A 17,174-nucleotide genomic window follows, 5' to 3' on the forward strand; every position below is an offset into this window, starting at 1 on the left:
AAGGAATTATCGTACCAATTTATATATGAAAAATCGTAAATCGTGTATACAGGGTTTCCCACGATTTATTGGTTGGATCCCATCAATTTTTAGTGAGTTCCCATATTTTTTTTGGTGCGTTCCCACGATTTTTTGGCCGTTTCCCAGAATTTTTTGGTCCCATTGTATTGATATCCAAGCGGAAAATACCAATTTATTATGGGAACGAACCAAAAATCTATGGGATACGACCAAAATATCGTGGGAACGCACCAAAAAATCATGGGATCTGACCAATAAATCGTGGGAAACCCTGTAAGAAGAGCCTATTGCGAAGGGAATGAAATAGTCTTCATAATGGTAAGGAAACGAAACGAAACACAGGAATAAAAGGCAGAGAGACAGAGAGAGGGAGAGTGTAACACAGTGAAATAAAATCGAAAGAGAATTTAAAACCAACCAAAAGACACGTGCTCACGGGTTGCTTGGATTACGCTACAGATGACAAAAGATCAAAAAAACGACTTTCTAAACACATTGTTCGGCAGTATTGGTAAGTACACAAAACGAAAGTAAATTGTATTGTTTGTTTCATTAATTTACTCATTAGAATACACATTCAAGAAAGGATAAGCTTTTTAACAAATCGTTCCAAAACATCCGCCACGTATCCGCCACGGTCGGGATCCTTCAACGCAGCAACCGCCATCCTTACGAACGCCAGCTGGAAAACGATGAACCTCCGAACTGGGTCGGCTTAGCCTGTTGCTGGGCCGCCAGCCCACCGAACGACACGCCGGACGACGAGGAACCGAGCTGCTCGAACAGATTGTTGGACTGCGTCGCCGGTGATCCGATGGCGGGCGATGCGCCACCCCCGAACGGTGAACCACCACCAACAACGCCACCGCCCCCGAACGTTGCCTTCGGACTGCCGAACGTGGGCGCCCCTCCAAATGTCGGCGCCCCACCGAACGTGGGCGCCCCGCCGAACGTGGGCGCACCGCCAAACGTGGGAGTCGCTCCGAAGGCGGGCGGCTTACTGAACGCCGACGTGCCCGTCGGTGAAGCGAACGCGTTCACGCCCGTTCCCGCCGCACCACTGCTGAACGGCCCCGGGCTGGCGGCGGCACCAGTGGCGACCGATGAACCAAATGCACCACCGCCGGATGCTGCTCCACCGCCAAAGATGGACTGGGTCGACGATTGGGGCGGTGTTTGCGGGCTGCCGAACGGTCCCGCTGCTGCCGGCGAGCCGGCGCCAACCGAACCAAACAAACCCGTACCACCGGATGGCGATGCTGCTGCTGCGGCCACCGGACTGCCAAAGATGTTACCACCACTACCGCCGGCACCGGCTCCCCCAAACGCTGACGCACCACCGCCGCCGCCGCCACCACCACCGAAAATGGAACCGCCTGCAGCGCCGGGTGTTGCGCTGTTGCTCGCGGCGACACTGCCAAACAACCCGGTGCCTCCGGTGGCCGTCGCAGAGGCCGCACTGCCGAAAATGTTGGACGTGCTCGAGGCCGCACTTGATCCAAAGACGGAATTAGTCGCGGCTCCAGCGCCACCGCCAAAGAATCCACCGGACGACGGGGTGGTGCTGGTAGCGGGTGGTGCTGTTCCAGCCGCTGGCGTTGTGCTCGCACCGAAAAAGCCTCCCCCAAAGACGCTGGTGGTGGTCGTTGTGCTGGCGGCACCAAGCGCGGTCGATGCAGCCGTGGGCTGCCCAACGGAACCGAACAAACCGCCCGAAGAGGCGGCAGCAGGCGCCGGCGATGCTGCCAGTGGACCGAAGGGTGAGGCTGCTCCACTGGCTGCGGTGGTAGCAGTAGCACTACCACCACCACCTCCGAAGATGCTTTTCGTGTCGGTTGTCGGTTTGGAGGCGCCGAACGTGCCCGAACTGAATATGTTACCCCCGGTAATGGAGGGCGTTGTCTTGGCGTTGTTCCCCGCGCTGGCCGCTGTCGGTGAGCAGATGCTGATCGAACCGAACAGTGTGCTCGTGGTATCGGCAGCTGCCGTCGTCGTCGGCGTGGTCGTTGTTGTTGCCGGGGAAGTGGCAGCCACCGGCGTACCAGTGCTCGCGGCAGGTGTGGAAACGGTTGCCGAAGAAGCGGGCGTCACTACCGGCTTGCCCAGGGAGAGCCCTCCGAAGGAAAATCCACCCCCAGGGGATGACGCTGCCGCTGTGGAGGTGGTCGAAGGCGCAGCAATGGAGCCAAAGCCAAAACCGGTGGTAGCAGTGGCAGTTGCCGTCGATTCTTCCTTCCCTGCGGTTTTTGCCGGTTCGGTTGCTGGCGAAGCTACGGTCGCCGTTGTGTCCGTCGAAGATTTGGCCACTCCAAAGCCGGACGATGCAAAACTGCTTCCACCGCCGAACGTTAATCCGCCCGTTGGGGCACCATTGGCTGGCTTCACACTGCCAAACAGCGAACCGCCGGAAGCAGCATCACCACCCGCACTACTCGGTGTTACGGACAGCGAACCGAACGAAAGCCCCGAAAACAATCCTCCACCGGATGCTGCCGGTTTGGCGCCTCCTTCCTCATTCGCCGAAGCGTTATTGTTCGCTCCGGACGGGGCAGCCGGCTTCGTAACGCTCCCAAACAGTCCACCCGTTGCAAAGCTGCTACTCGTACCGCCGGTAATGCTACCGAACAGACCACCGCCGGCCGGTTTGCTAGCCTGGGACGTTGCGCCCGCTGCACCACCACCACTACCCTTCACCGAAAGATCCACCGACGAGTCGACCTTCTGCAGCAGGCTTGTAAGGGCGGGCAGGGGCGCTTTCGTGGCCGGTGCTGGCTCAACCGGCCCGAACGACGGTGGAAGCGGTTTGTCCTTTTGCACCTCCTCAACCGGCGGAGGGACGTTTTCGTTCGAAGTGGATGCAGTGGCCGTTGCCTTCGGTTTGCCCAGGCTTAGTGGCCCCTCGGAAGAGGAGGAGGATCCTGCGAGGCCAAAGGAAAGACCACCGCTCCCAGCTATGGTGGATGGCGCGTCGAAGGAAAAGTTGGGCTTCGGTATGGAACCGAAAGTAAGTCCCGACTGTTGGCCGCTGTTGCTGCCGGTACCCGAATTGCCGAAAGAAAACACCGGTTTCGGTGCGGCAGGGGCGGATGATTCCGTCGACGGTGGTTTAAAGGTTCCCGCCGATGCGGCCGATCCGAAGCTGAACGAACCGGAAGCAGGAGCTTTTGACGCCGCAGCCGGAGCAGAATTGACCGGGATGTTCTCCTTACCGCTGGAGCTGGAGATCGTGCTGTCCTTTTTCTCCTTATCGCCACCACTTTCCTTATTAACTGGTGTGCCAAAAGACAGCCCGCTTGTGATGCTTCCCCCATTTGCTGTTGGCTTCGCGGCGTTGCTTTCCGCAGCAGTCATCGGTGTAATTGTCGTTTGTCCAAAGGAAAAGCTTCCAACGGATGGTGACGCAGCAGCAGCCGCACCAGAGCTTGGAACGGCGAACGAAAACGCTTTATTAGCGGGTGCCGTTGCCATCGGTTTGTTGCCAACCGGCTGCTTGGATAGCGTTTGCACCGGTTGAGCGGCAGGCTGCTGTTGGGGTGGGGCACTGCTGCGTTGCTGCTGCACTTTGCTCTGCTCCGCCTTGCTTACCGCCGCCTTCTGTGCCACTTTCGCTTGTTTTTCCTGCTCCACCATCACCACCTGGCGGCGCACCTGATCGCGATGCTCACGGACGACCTCCGAGCTAAGGCCCACCCGGTCCGGTCGCTGTGGTTTCACTGTTACCACCTTTCTGCCCATTAGCGCGCGTCTCAGTGCGGACAGCTTGCCCTCGCTTAGCTTCTTCGTGTCGGCCGCCACCTGATCGCCGAGCGTCATAGAGATAATTGAATCGGTCAGCGATTCGATCGCACTCTCGGATGTGTCGGTAGCATCACCTCCACCAAGCTGCTGCTTGCCCTTTACGCTTTTGTTACGATCCTCCAGCCCCTTTACACTACTGCGCAGCCCCAGTTTGCTCTTCAGCACGGCCAGTTTTTCGCCCTGCCGGTTCAAAATGTCCTGCTGCTTCGACAGCGTCTGGTACAGCACCTCCAGCGAGGGGATGTGCATGCGCTGCTTGGCCCGCGCCTGCTTCGCCTCCTCCAGGCTCATCCACTGCGCCTCGAGCTGCTTCGTAACCGTGCGCAGCTGGCTCTCGTTCACCTGCAGCATGTTCTCGAGCGCGCTCAGCTGGCGCCGGCTCGTCTGCGACAGGCCGCCGTGCGCCTCCTGGTACCGGTGCACGGTCGGGTTGTTGTAGATGGCGCTCTTGCTGTTCGCTTCCGCCACCATCGCGAACGCTTCGTTCAGCCCGAGCCGGAGCGCCTGCACGTCCGCCACGAGCGACTGCGTGCTTTCGTTCGCCTGCGCAATGATGTCCTCCAGCTCGCGCAAGCTGCGTATCATCTGTGCGGACTCTTCCTTCTGCCCGATCTGTACGCTCAGTGCCCGGTTGCGGCGCTGCAGCTCGGTCAGCTCGCGCGCAAACCGGTTCAGCTCGTCGTTCGTGAGTGCGCGAATGATGGCATTATTGTCCTCGGAGGAAAAGTCCGCCCTTTTCGGGGCAGCTGTGGTTTGTGAGCGGGCCGCCACATTACCATTGTTGGGCGGCTGCTGTTGCTGCTGCTGCACCGCTGGCACGTAGCTGGGGGGAACCGTAACGAGCGGTTTGTTGGCGTCTGCACTCGGCCGGGAAGATGCTGACTGCTGCGGCGGCGGTCCCATCGCAGCCATTGCGGCCTGGAAGGGTGGTGCCGACATGGTCGGCAGTCCTCCTGCAGTCGTGCCACCGCCAAATGTCGTACCGCCGCCACCGCCACCACCACCCGCAGGGGTAGAAAATCCAGCAAAAGGTGAAGGTTTCGTTTCGCCACCGACTCCCTGCTGCTGCATTCCGGGGCCGGGCGACGCTCCAAATGTGATCTGTTTGCCGAATGTTGGCGCTATGGCGGGGGCTGCCGGTTTCGGTTGCTGCTGCTGCTGCCCCGGTGCTGCTGTTCCTCCGGCGCCACCGAACAAATTGATCGGCGACTTTTGTACCGCTTCCGCACCGACTCCTGCATTGAAGAAGGATTTCGACTTGGCGATTGCCGGCGTCGATGTGGCCCCGTTCGGTACGGCGAATGATATTTCCGACGTCGGCGGTGGTGCTGCTGCTGCTGCAGGAACGTTTTGATTCATGCTCGGGAACGCTTTTGGCTGCTGTTGTTGCTGTTGTTGTTGTGTTGGAGCCGCTTGTCCCATATCGATCTTCACAAACGCACCGCCCGTAAGGTCCTGGATCGGTTTCGGTGGTGAGCAAATGTTCGGCACATTCGGCAGTGTGTTGAGCACGTTGAACGACACCAGCTGCCCGTACGTCGACAGCAGATGGATCATCGGCATCACCGGAAACGTCTGCTCGCCAATCACGAGCTCGTGCGTGCAGCCCGTCTCGAGCGCGAACCCGATCGGGAACGTTTCCTGCTTGTCCGCCGTGAGCGGCAGCTCCGCCCGCGCCTCATCCGTCGTCGTCCACTGGCACCAGGTCGGTGCTTCGCCGCTCTCGGTCGTGCCCAGTATGCCCACCTCCATGCTGTTGGCCGACGCCATCAGCAGCAAGTTCCAGGGCAGTATGTGCTGCAGAAACACCTGGCCCCTGCGCGGTCCGCTCTGGCTGTAGCAGATGTCGTCGTAGTTGACAAACACCGGGCTGCCCGCCTTCGGTGCGTTCACGATGAACAGGGCCGGCACGGTGTCGTCCCCGTGGGGCATAAACGCGGCCGCAAACTGGTACGTGCTGAGCCACTGGATCGCTAGCACATCGAAACCGCCGCCACCCTCGAGCACGCCGGGCGGGCAGACGATGGTGCGGGCCGGTTTCAGGTCGGGCTTGTACTGTACCAGCTTGCCGTTGGCGAACGCCACCACCAACTGCTTGCCCTTCGGACTCCAACAGGCACACTGGGCCCGCTCGGCCGGGTTGTTGGCGTCGAGCGAGTGAAATTCCAGCCCGGTCGGTTCCTTCAGCGTGTACACGGAAAGTCCACCGGCCTCGGTACGCACGGCCAGCACATTGTGCATGACCGGGTTCCAGCACAGCTGCGTGCTTCTTACGGCGGGTTGGGGGGACGTTTTGATTTCCGCCAGCTTTACGATTGACCCGGTCAGAAACGAGGGTACAGAGTAGATGTACACGAACGGTACACCGTTCGCCACGACGTCCACCGCCAGCATGCCATGATCGCAGCTCACCGCCAGCTGGTACGGCTCACTGGGCAGGGGAACGGTGCGCAGCGGGACGGTCTCATTGATCACCCGGTCGGCGGTGATGTCCTGCAGCTTCAGCACGCGCAACTCCGCCCCGGCTGTGCCGGCAAACACCAGCCCGTGGACGCTGGCGGTGGCCAGCAGGCTGCAGCCGTTCTTTGCATTCCCATCGCCTTTGAAGATGGGAACCTTGCTCTGTAGCTTAAACTTTAGCTCCTGCGAACGATAGACATCAACACGGGCAGTTAAGCATCATCCTCCGGGTGGTGGGGAACGCGAACGTAAACATAACCTATGTGCGAGGACCAGAAACTTACGGTAACGTCCAGACCAAGCGGTGCCGGTTGTGCCATCCTTTCGCACTCTTGTCCGTATATCGAACTGGCCAACCTAACGCACTGTGGGGGGCGGGGAACTTGCGGTCAACTTCCCGATTGGGTTGTTACACCTTATTTTTCGCAACAATCACGGCACGTAAAACAATCGACACAACTGCTTTCCGACAAACAAACCCGCTATTTTTGCCCCACAGCCAGTTGACAGCAGTTTGACAGACGGGCGGTTTGACAGATGGGAGACCCGTAGAGGAGGCGTTTACACAAAGCGAACTCTTGGCGTGAAGCTGTTTAGCCATGATGCGAGAATGGTGGGTGCTTTAAGAAATCTGGCAGTATAAATTGCGTGCTTTTTTGATGGCTATTAGTGACAGTGAATATGTAGTGCAGTTTTCTTCTTCTTTGTTCCATTGACATTTATTGTTTTACCCAAAGTGGGTATAGTACACAGCTGGGCGTATAGCTCTTCCCGCCAGGCCATATTGATAAACAGATAAGGTCAAGAGACGCTTTTACAATGTACCGTTTCACCAACACTACAACACACCATCTGCGAGCGGAGATTGATGTCAGGTTTTAACCTTCTTTTAGCATCAAAATAAGTGCAGGACAGTTATAGAAGGTATAGATATTTAGAAGTTTACGACGACATAACCCAAATAGCCAGCTCGTACTTTATAGCTGATTTAGGGCTGATTAACGAAAAATCGTTCCGATGTCGTACTTTGGGGCTGATTAAGAGATAAAGCGGTACTTTGCCGAACTATGGAGCTTTTTAACAGGCACATGGTACTCTTTGGAACTTTGCGGCTGATTAGCACTATGTGTAGGGTTCATGGTGGAACTTGAAGGCTTGTTAAGAAAGGGTACCGAACTTGGTGGAACTTTATAGCTTTTTAATGCATGACATCGGTACGAGATGGCTCTTGTCAAAGTGTCAAAGACGGACGCCGGCAATAATCTCATTGCTGCTGCACAAGTTAGATTCGTTATTTGAAGAATGAATATTGAGTGAAGTGATTGTGAATTATCAGTAAATTGTGTAAAATTTTGTGTAATTCATCAATACAAAGGATTTAAAAATATACATATGTGTTTAAACGAAACAAATCTTGTTGTTTATTTTATCGATGACGCTTGCTTGAAAATAAAACACAAAGAAAAATAATACCTGGCATCGTGGCATAAGGAAGCTGCTTAGGCGCTGTTTGAAAGACCCACATAGAACTTTGATGCTGTTTATCTACTGCAAAAGGCGAATTAGAGCAGCGATTTTTAGCGTGCCAAAATGAGCTGCTTAAGCAATTCTGGCTATTTGGGAAAGCAGTTCAAATGCTCGTTGCTCAACAATATTCAATATCATAACTCAACCACATCATCAAGTGACCGTACCTCCATGTGGAAAATCCTTTCTATACCTTCTACAGTGTAGGTTTGAAATCGGCTCACATTAGAGTTTAGTATTTAAACAATCGTATCGCCGTTCTAGTTCTAGCGATGCATAACTTCATTGCGAAACCATACAACAGTACAAAGGGAAAAAGAAAGCTCTCAAAGCGAGGAAAGCTTTACTGTGTTGCTATCCCACCAATAGGTGGCGCCACAAGCTTTTTTTTGCTATTTTTTATAATGCATCAATCGTCCACCGTCTACTAAACGAAGTCTTTTTAGATTCCTTTTAGGTTGAGAGCTTGAGCCGTTTATAACTCTTTTAGGGCAGTGGCAACGCTGATCGGGTTTGATGCGATTTTATCGGACAACGTTATCTGCCAAATCCTATATGAAAATTTGACAGGACGTCCGATAAAATCGCATGCGACGAAGTGTTGAGACGGCCCTTAGTGGTCATTATGGTAGAGTTGTGGCACTTGGGTACTGTTTGGTACAATTCATTTCAAGGGTAAATCTCGTGAAAACTGTTGATGTTTTCGTTCTGTTTATCATTTGTTCAATATTATTGCTAAAAATAACTCAAAATTGTTTGAAAATGGAGAAAAAATCACATGCATGCGTTGAGTATTGAGCTGCACTTTGGTTTGGTATTTAGGTATAAAACTCATGCTACCCGTTAAACATTGCGAGAGTTGCGAGTAGTATTTTCTGTTCGAAATCTTGTGTTATTTTAAATCATCTTTATGTTTTCTTCATAAATTTTTTTTTTTTGCTATGTTTTTCGTCGAATTTTTGGCTGTGACTATTTGTATTTTTGGTGTTTTTTAAGTAAAGTGTTAATTTTCATATATTTAGTATACTGCAAATCGCACTGTTATAACTGCTCTCGGGTTGCTGCTGCTAAAACTATGGGCCAAAAATCAAACTGCTTACCCTCACAATCTGCTTAAATGCAAGGGCGCTGGGGCTATGAAGTTGTATGGAGTGCGAGGTCTCATGCGAGTTCACAAACTCGAATTTGTTTAGCGGGTTCGATACGTATAGTAGGTCCCTAATGAAAAACATCGCGTTGACATAAATCATCGCTTTGTTGTTATTGTTTACATCGCCCGCGCGGGTTGGAAAATGCTTACATACAATTTACCCAACAATTTGTTTAAAGCCTAAAAAGCATTACGCGTAATGGTAGGTTATTTTTTTGTTTGTTAAATATCATCCCCTATTGTCATTTTATCACAATCTTTTTAGATACACAATATATATTGGCTTGCTCTCACTCCCGAAAGGACTATCAACAATGGATTTCCCTTCCATCAAACAAGAACCTTCCGATACGGGTGAAACACCTAACTTTCACGAAGTGGCCGGTTCGGATTTGGTCAGCGTCATTAAATGTGAGGATTATCAATTGATGGAAGCTGCGACTGACGACAATTCCGTATCTGAAAAAGAGCATCCATGTAGCTTATCTGACGTAAAAGAAACCCCCCAAGATGCACCCTCGCCGGAAACGCTTCACTGTCCAGATTGTAACAAACCGTGTCCCAGCGCCAATGCATTGCGGTTGCACCGGCGTAGACTGCACAAACCGACCGAACCGGTCGTGCGGCCCCAGTACCGCTGCACTGAATGCGATAGAACGTTTCTATTTCAGCGGAAGCTAAAACACCACCAGGAAACGCACAACCAGGTGCCCTGCCCGGTGTGCGCTAAAAGTGTAGTGCAGCGCAGCCTTAAAGAACACCTTGCCGCGCACGAAGGAGCCATCCGGTGCGCGTTGTGCAGCAAAACGCTTTCTTCCTATCGGGCCTTGAATCTGCACCGCAAGCTGCTGCACGCTAGTAGCTCGGATCATACGTGCGTGGCAGCGGAAATGACACGATGCGGCGAGTGTGATCGGGTGTTCTCGAACGCCGCCCAGCTAAACTCGCACATGCGCAGCCACCAGCAGCAGCAGTGTCCGGTGTGCAAAAGCATGCGCTCAAAATCGTCGATCAAGGAGCACATTGCGTCGCATGGCGGTGCGTTTCGGTGCGCCGTGTGCGATGGGACGTTTTGCTCCAAGCGCCGGTTGAAGTACCACATGGCGTCGAAGCACGCGGAGGATGGAAGCGCAATGACGACGGAGAACGAGGCGAAGGAAGAAGGAAAACACAGATGCTTACAGTGCAAGCGAGTTTTTGACAGTGAAAAACAGTTGCTAGAGCATGGTTCAGTACATCAAAGGAAGCAGTGCCCGATATGTAGGAAAAACGTTAGACAAAGGAACTATCCGGCGCACATGGCGGTGCACGCGTACCGTAGTTGAAGTAGAGGGGAGAGGAAAGAGACTGTTTTAATTTAGTAATACTTACGTGCATAACTTAAGTTCTTCCTTCCGCATATGCTGGCACAGTCTTCGGACACGAGGATCGCTTTATGCGCATATCTTCTCCAATTAAGTCTAATTGAGTTGTTTAATTTATTATAAATTAATTCAAATTTAATTGTTTTATAAATATAATCGATAAAATATAACCCAATTTAAATAAAACGTTCAAAGACAGCCTTCACCGTTCTAGTCTGTTTCTACCTGTCATGGCTGTGATGGCACCACCAGCCTACTACGATGTGATGAAATCTTCCCTATCACTATGGTAACGAGTACCTGCGAAAAGACAACTGTCAAAATCGTTGGTTCATACTTGCGTTATAAATCTCGCTTGAATTGAAGGAAACAGTTCAACTTCAGCAACCAGCAGCTTCCATAAGCGAAGAACAATGGAGGATAACGAGTATAGTGCCTACTCGCTACAGAGACTTTTTCATCAAAGTTCGGAAGACTACTTTCGAGAGTATTTCGGGTTGAACGATATCGCCCCGGAGGAGGAAATTACTTCTACAACCAACGAAGACTACCAGCTAAACGAATGGCCGCCCGCTCCGGAAGTAAACTATTGCACAAAGTACAAGGAATTGCAAAAGCAGCTGAAAGAAATTAACAAGGTAGGTAAGCAGGGTTTTAATTCTAAAAACTTTGTTTTATTAGAATTCAAAACATGTTTTTTGTGACGTAAACAGGAGAATGTAAGCTTCCGGCACCAGCTGCGGGCCGGCGAGCGCAAACTGTTGACAGTGACGCGTGATCGGTCCTTCCTGCTGGACCGGCTGCTCGTCTACGAGCCGACCTTACCATCGTCCTGCTTCAGCACTTCCAGCAGCTCCGAATCGGACGCATCAACGGACCAATCGCCGGCGAGGGGACGTACATTAAACCAGCGCCCGAAACGAAAGCAATGTAACCACTCATCGGCCATGCGCGAACCGTTGGTGAAGCAAAGGAAAGGAAATTAAAATATGAATTACAAAAAAAAAACAAAGCGTTGCTAAGCCGTTTGCTCCATTGTTTCAATGCATACTGCCGTCGATTCACCGTCGATTATCTTGTACCGCTTCATGTAATCCAAAATCTGCCCCCGATTGTCGGCGCCAATCATAGCGAGCGCCTGGCGGAACTGTTTCAGCACGGTACGCTCCTCGGCCTGCTGCTCCGGTTCATCGTCGCCGTAATAACAAAACATAGCCCAAACGTCCAGCAGGTAGAAACAGCCGGTTAAAAATTCCAAACTCATGTGACCGAACCGTTCCCGCATGAGCAGCGCATACTCTAGCGCTAGCTTGTTGAGCGCGTTTGAGTGGGCCAATCCCTTGCAGGTGGCTATTCGTGTGAAACATTCAAGAATGTGCCGTAGCGCAATGGCTCTCGTTTGATTGCTGTGGATCAATATTTGCTTGCCGTAGTTATACGCACTCTCAGCGCGCTGGAAGTTACGTGTTTCGTCGCCTGTAAGTAAGGAGAAGGAATGTTATTGCACACCACGAAACTTTGGAGATGGACGAGCATTTACTTACGACGATCATCTGGATCCAGATCTAAAATTTGGCTTAACCATTCGGAGGGGATTTCCGCCGAACAGTACACACACACTGTTGGCAGTTCCTCCAGGTTCAGCTCCTTCGAGTACTCCCGCCGACAGGCGGGACAGCGGATCATGTTGAACCGCTGCTCGAACGTAGCGTCACCCTCCCGGCATCGCTCGCAACCACAGTCGAAGCAGTACTGCGCCCGAAGCAGCATCTTCCGCTCCGCTGCCGCCATCAGCCGGTAGTGTGGACCGTAACAGTTGAAAACTTCACCACCCGCACCGATCGGGCGGGTCGCGTGTACCGTGAGTGTCGCTCGTTCGAAGTGATTGCGTATGTTAGGATCGCAGGAATGGTTGAACATGCTGATGCGGGGAAAGATTGCCGTAAACACGCGGGAGCTTTTAAGGCACAGATGCAGCGATCCGGCAAGCAGCAACGAATCGTTTAGGTTGTAAAATTGCCCCTTCGAAGGAAGGGCCAGGCGAAGCTCACTGATCGCGTGCCCATTGCAGACCAGCTGGCCAATGTGGCGTGTGATGAACGCTCCACAGCACACCAGCAGTTCGGCCGGTGGCATGGCGCAATCCTTCACCGCTTCCGCAAACGGTGTACATTCTTGCAGATAGATGGTAAGCATCAGACCGGCCTGCCAAGATGAGTACATAGTAAGTCAAACATAAAACTAGGAGCGCAAACGAAATACCAACCAGCGTATACCGCATCCTATCGTCGGGGTCCATCTTGTCGAAGTTCGTCACCAACCGCAACACTCGACCGTAGTGAGAGAACGGATTGTCTTCCTCTCTGGTCGCTTCCAGCACGCGCCGATAGCAGACGGATGCGTCCGTTGCCTTCGCCATTTCTCCGGCAATCGTTCCGAGCCCGTCCAGGAAGCAGCGCAACCCGAGATGGGCGATTCCGATCTGGTACCACAGGTGCTTCCGGTAGCCAAAGCACTCGAACCGGTGCACCGGCCGATGAGCCACCCGGCATCGTGTGCTGCAGTAGCAGGCTCTGCCGCACGTGGGACAACTGTGGGGCAGCAGGAGAGATTAAGCGCAATCTTCCTTCTCGGCGGTCACTGCGATCATTACTTACGGAAAGGGGACCACATTTACTTTGGCACACTTTTGGCAGTCGAAGGAAGGCAGCGTGGAACTGCTTTCCGGATCGTAGACAGGCACGAACGAAACGGCCGTTTCCCTGGCAACCGTATCGTTTGCTTTGATTGCTTCCGCTGCCACAATATAGCGACCGACTGCAGGAGCTTCTTTTCTAAAAAATATGATTAAATTGTAACATACTATCGAAAAAAAAGTAATATAGCACTTCACTTACTCTTTTAAGACGGCTTCTTCCCGCAGCACGGGGCTCGTTGCATTTTCCTCCTCTTCTACCGTACAGTCTCTGTCTGCTGCATCGTACATAGCACGCCAGCCTTCCAGCCTTCGTTGCTCTGCTTTTTGGAGCGCTTTCTCGGCAGCAATTCGCGCTATGCCTTCAACAATCGGACCTAATTTGACTGGCTCACCCAGCCGCTCGGCACATTCCGCCTGCCGGAACAGAACCTTCAGTCGACTGTCCGCCGGATAGTCTCCGTCCAGCGCGAGCTGGCAATCGTCGAACGCTTCCCGATACCGGCGCAGGCGAATGAGGGCGGCCGCACGGTTCGCGTGTCCCAGGGCGAGCGATCTCGAACCGCCAGGGGCAGCAAAGATCGCTTTGCTGTACGCTTCCACCACCACATGATACTCTGGCGTGCTGGCTTTAAACATGTCGTTGCCACGTGTGCGAAACTGGTTTGATTTGTTCTCGCCGCTGGCACGCACGTTTGGCAGCTTTTGTAGCCACGAGCGGAAAAGGTCACTGCAAGTACAGAGGGGATGCGCACTATTAGACACGCCAAACTAATGTAATCGGCTAGGGTTTACCAGAGTTTCGGCACATTCGCTAGATGCCGTATGGTGTCCACCTCGCTAGCAGTGCGCGGCATTTGATGCTGCAATTTATAGACTATGGAGTCGACCATTTCATCCCAATCGCACTCCATGGTTAGTTGCAAACCCGGTAAGAAAGGTGCCGATCGCACCAAAAACGAAATGTAAACAAACTGTGTTTTGACATTCTGTTTAAGGCCACTTTGCCCCCCTCCCTCATTGGACAACGACGGTCCAACGGACAATGACTGTTCGTCAATTAGGCATCTATTAAGGCCTTATTAGACGGAGGAAAATACTATCATTCAATTTTGGAATCTTTCCTTCAAACAGGGTTTGACAGATAGATGCCAGTCGGAAAATCGGAATTCGGCATGCTCAATTCCGATTTGCTCCAGAGTAGATTTTTACTGTCAATGTCGGTAGAGCGAATTCCAAATCAAATATGCTGCGGAATATGAAACTTATGTAGCTCATGTGAAGATAATGGTAATATCGATACACTGACCTGTTATAAAATCATGATGACACACAAATTAACACCGGTTTAGGTTCTCATATACTCTTTAGTGATCCGTTAGTAGTTTTTTTTTTATTGAGCATGCCGAATTCCGCTTTTCCGACTGGCATCTATCTGTCAAACCCTGTTTGAAGGATAGATTCCAAAATCGAATGACAGTATTTTCCTCCGTCTAATAAGACCTTTACACACAAAGTCTAATAAATCTTACCGCAGGACTCCACACAGCATAACACGGAGCGCAACATAACAATTTACAGCTACCAAACGCTTCACAAAACACTTGGAAAAGGAGGTAAAGCGTTTCATTACCTGTCGGTCATCGCAGTAGGCTGGTAGTTTTTCTACGAGCAATGAGCGGCCTACTGAGGATATTCAAAATTTGATACCAGCAATAAAGCGTTTTCTGAAGCGTTTGGCAGCTGTCAGTTGTTATGTTGCGCTCCGTGTTATGCTGTGTGGAGTCCTGCGGTTATAAGCCGCAACCCAAATAGCCAGCTCGTACTCCATAGCTGATTTGGAGCTGTTTAACGAAAAATCGTTCCGATGTCGTACTTTGTGGCTGATTAAGAGATAGACGATACTTTGCGGAACTATGGAGCTTTTTAACAGATACATGGTACTGTTTGGAACTTTGTGGCTGATTAGCACTTTATGTAGGGTTCATGATGGAACTTGAAGGCTTGTTAAAAAAGCGTACCGAACTTGGTGGAACTTTATAGCTTTTTAATGCATGACATCGGTACGAGATGGCTCTTGTCAAAGTGTCAAAGACGGACGCCGGCAATAATGTCATTGCTGCTGTACAAGTTAGATTCGTTAATTGAAGAACCCATATAACCAAGATACCGAAAACGCCACCAATTTCTTGTACTAAAAATCCAATTCCATCAAACAAAGCTAATAAACTATCAGTTTGGTGGGTTAAGCCACATGGCCACAGAAGCAGCCACTTCAATGTTGTTGAAGTCAGATTTTTATGCACGGGCAATTTATTTGCTCAACATGTTTCACCTGTGTTTAAATGTTATTTAATTGTGCAAAGGAAGCAATTAAACGTGTGTGTTTAAATTGGTTTGTTGTAAAACAAACATGTTTTATGTATATGTGTATGTTGTGTCCGCACAAAACAAACATGAAGACGGTGGTGTACGGCACAAACAGAATATGTATTTTATCACTACCCAAATAGCCAGAATTGCTTAAGCAGCTCATTTTGGCACGCTAAAGATCGCTGCTCTAATTCGCCTTTTGCAGTAGATAAACAGCATCAAAGTTCTAGGTGGGTCTTTCAAACAGCGCCTAAGCAGCTTCCTTATGCCACGATGCCAGGTATTATTTTTCTTTGTGTTTTATTTTCAAGCAAGCGTCATCGATAAAATAAACAACAAGATTTGTTTCGTTTAAACAGATATATGTATATTTTTAAATCTTCTGTATTGATGAATTACACAAAATTTTAAACAATTTACTGATAATTCACAATCACTTCACTCAATATTCATTCTTCAAATAACGAATCTAACTTGTGCAGCAGCAATGAGATTATTGCCGGCGTCCGTCTTTGACACTTTGACAAGAGCCACCTTGTACCGATGTCATGCATTAAAAAGCTATAAAGTTCCACCAAGTTCAGTACCCTTTCTTAACAAGCCTTCAAGTTCCATCATGAACCCTACACATAGTGCTAATCAGCCGCAAAGTTCCAAAAAGTACCATGTGCCTGTTAAAAAGCTCCATAGTTCCGCAAAGTACTGTCTATCTCTTCATCAGCCACAAAGTACGACATCGGAACGATTTTTCGTTAAACAGCCCTAAATCAGCTATAAAGTACGAGCTGGCTATTTGGGTATCTTTGGTATATGTTCAACCGTTTACAATAATAAATAATACCACACAATAACACGCAATGCGGGGAGAAGACGGCTGGTCCTTCTCGCGCCGCGATCCTCACTGAGGACGTCACAGGATGACAGCCCTGCTGTCAACAGTGAGCCCTCAGGATGAGGCAGCGGTCTGTCCACAACAGTGTATATGTGTGTTTGTTTACTTGCGAATGAGCTTTTCCATTTCGCTGGTCAGTGCATAGTTTATAGACTAATAATATTGCTGGAGTTGAAGTGCAGTGATGTAAGTGAATGAATTTAATCAACCTAGGAGTTAAAATCCTGTCCAGCATATTGACCTAAGCCAACCCTTGATCAAACTTTTCCTCAAAGCATTTTTGGAAAAGGTGGCTTAAGGGTGGGCAAGATAAATACATCGGATCGGAACTGGCAGCTCCGATTGTTCTAAAATTTGGTGGGTTAACGACTGAATCAACCACCCCAAACCCACGTGGGTTTGAAGTGGTTTTACAGTGGGTTAAGGACGATTTGGTTATTTGGGAATGAATATTGAGTGAAGTGATTGTGAATTATCAGTGAATTGTGTTAAATTTTATGTAATTCATCAATACAAAAGATTTAAAAATATACATCCCAAGCGCCACAGATTAAGCTTAAACGACTGGAAAATTGAATATCCATAGAAAAAAATGAAAGCTCCACAGCTTCATTGGTTTGATCAATAGATGGCGTATTACAACTCATCATTATATTGCTATCCTTTTCTTGCAATGTGTTTCGACAAGTTGCATTTTATTATGACCTATATAGCCTTCTAACTTTCTGAGCAAAAATCTATATAAATGGTCGTGTGGTTAGATACGTGGGTATCAACACCAATGACCATTGCTCAAATCTCACTTGCTTCAGTGCTGGTGGTTTCCGTTGGAGTTTAGTATTTAAACAATCGTATCGCCGTTCTAGTTCTAGCGATGCATAACTTCAATGCGAA

The 17,174-nt window shown here is 50.4% G+C and overlaps 4 protein-coding genes across 5 annotated transcripts; 2 read left to right on the plus strand and 2 right to left on the minus strand.

Moving 5' to 3' along the window:
- Positions 1-556: 556 nt before the first annotated feature.
- LOC121598017 (nuclear pore complex protein Nup214) lies at positions 557-10,419 on the minus strand. Of its 2 annotated transcripts, none has more exons than XM_041924451.1 (2): positions 10,328-10,419; positions 557-6,462 (listed from the first exon to the last, which is right to left on the minus strand). In XM_041924451.1, the coding sequence occupies exons 1-2, from the start codon at positions 10,331-10,333 to the stop codon at positions 691-693; spliced, it is 5,778 nt and encodes a 1,925-aa protein (XP_041780385.1). In that variant the 5' UTR covers positions 10,334-10,419; the 3' UTR covers positions 557-690. The 2 variants fall into 2 exon arrangements, with proteins under 2 accessions (XP_041780385.1, XP_041780384.1); XM_041924450.1 differs by lacking the exon at positions 10,328-10,419 and adding an exon at positions 6,564-6,806.
- Positions 9,072-10,332, plus strand: LOC121598022 (zinc finger protein 425-like). Its single transcript, XM_041924471.1, has 2 exons — positions 9,072-9,158; positions 9,222-10,332. The coding sequence occupies exon 2, from the start codon at positions 9,271-9,273 to the stop codon at positions 10,279-10,281; it is 1,011 nt and encodes a 336-aa protein (XP_041780405.1). The 5' UTR covers positions 9,072-9,158; positions 9,222-9,270; the 3' UTR covers positions 10,282-10,332.
- Positions 10,420-10,587: 168 nt separating the features above from the next.
- Positions 10,588-11,328, plus strand: LOC121598023 (INO80 complex subunit E-like). Its single transcript, XM_041924472.1, has 2 exons — positions 10,588-10,958; positions 11,034-11,328. Exons 1-2 carry the CDS (start codon positions 10,734-10,736, stop codon positions 11,304-11,306), a joined length of 498 nt encoding a protein of 165 aa, XP_041780406.1. The 5' UTR covers positions 10,588-10,733; the 3' UTR covers positions 11,307-11,328.
- Positions 11,329-11,338: 10 nt separating this feature from the next.
- Positions 11,339-14,010, minus strand: LOC121598018 (SET and MYND domain-containing protein 4-like). Its single transcript, XM_041924452.1, has 6 exons — positions 13,811-14,010; positions 13,218-13,745; positions 12,978-13,154; positions 12,587-12,911; positions 11,865-12,525; positions 11,339-11,796 (listed from the first exon to the last, which is right to left on the minus strand). Exons 1-6 carry the CDS (start codon positions 13,927-13,929, stop codon positions 11,339-11,341), a joined length of 2,268 nt encoding a protein of 755 aa, XP_041780386.1. The 5' UTR covers positions 13,930-14,010.
- Positions 14,011-17,174: the final 3,164 nt, after the last annotated feature.

This window comes from Anopheles merus, chromosome 3R (genome assembly GCF_017562075.2).
Source record: "Anopheles merus strain MAF chromosome 3R, AmerM5.1, whole genome shotgun sequence".
Lineage (NCBI taxonomy): Eukaryota > Metazoa > Arthropoda > Insecta > Diptera > Culicidae > Anopheles > Anopheles merus.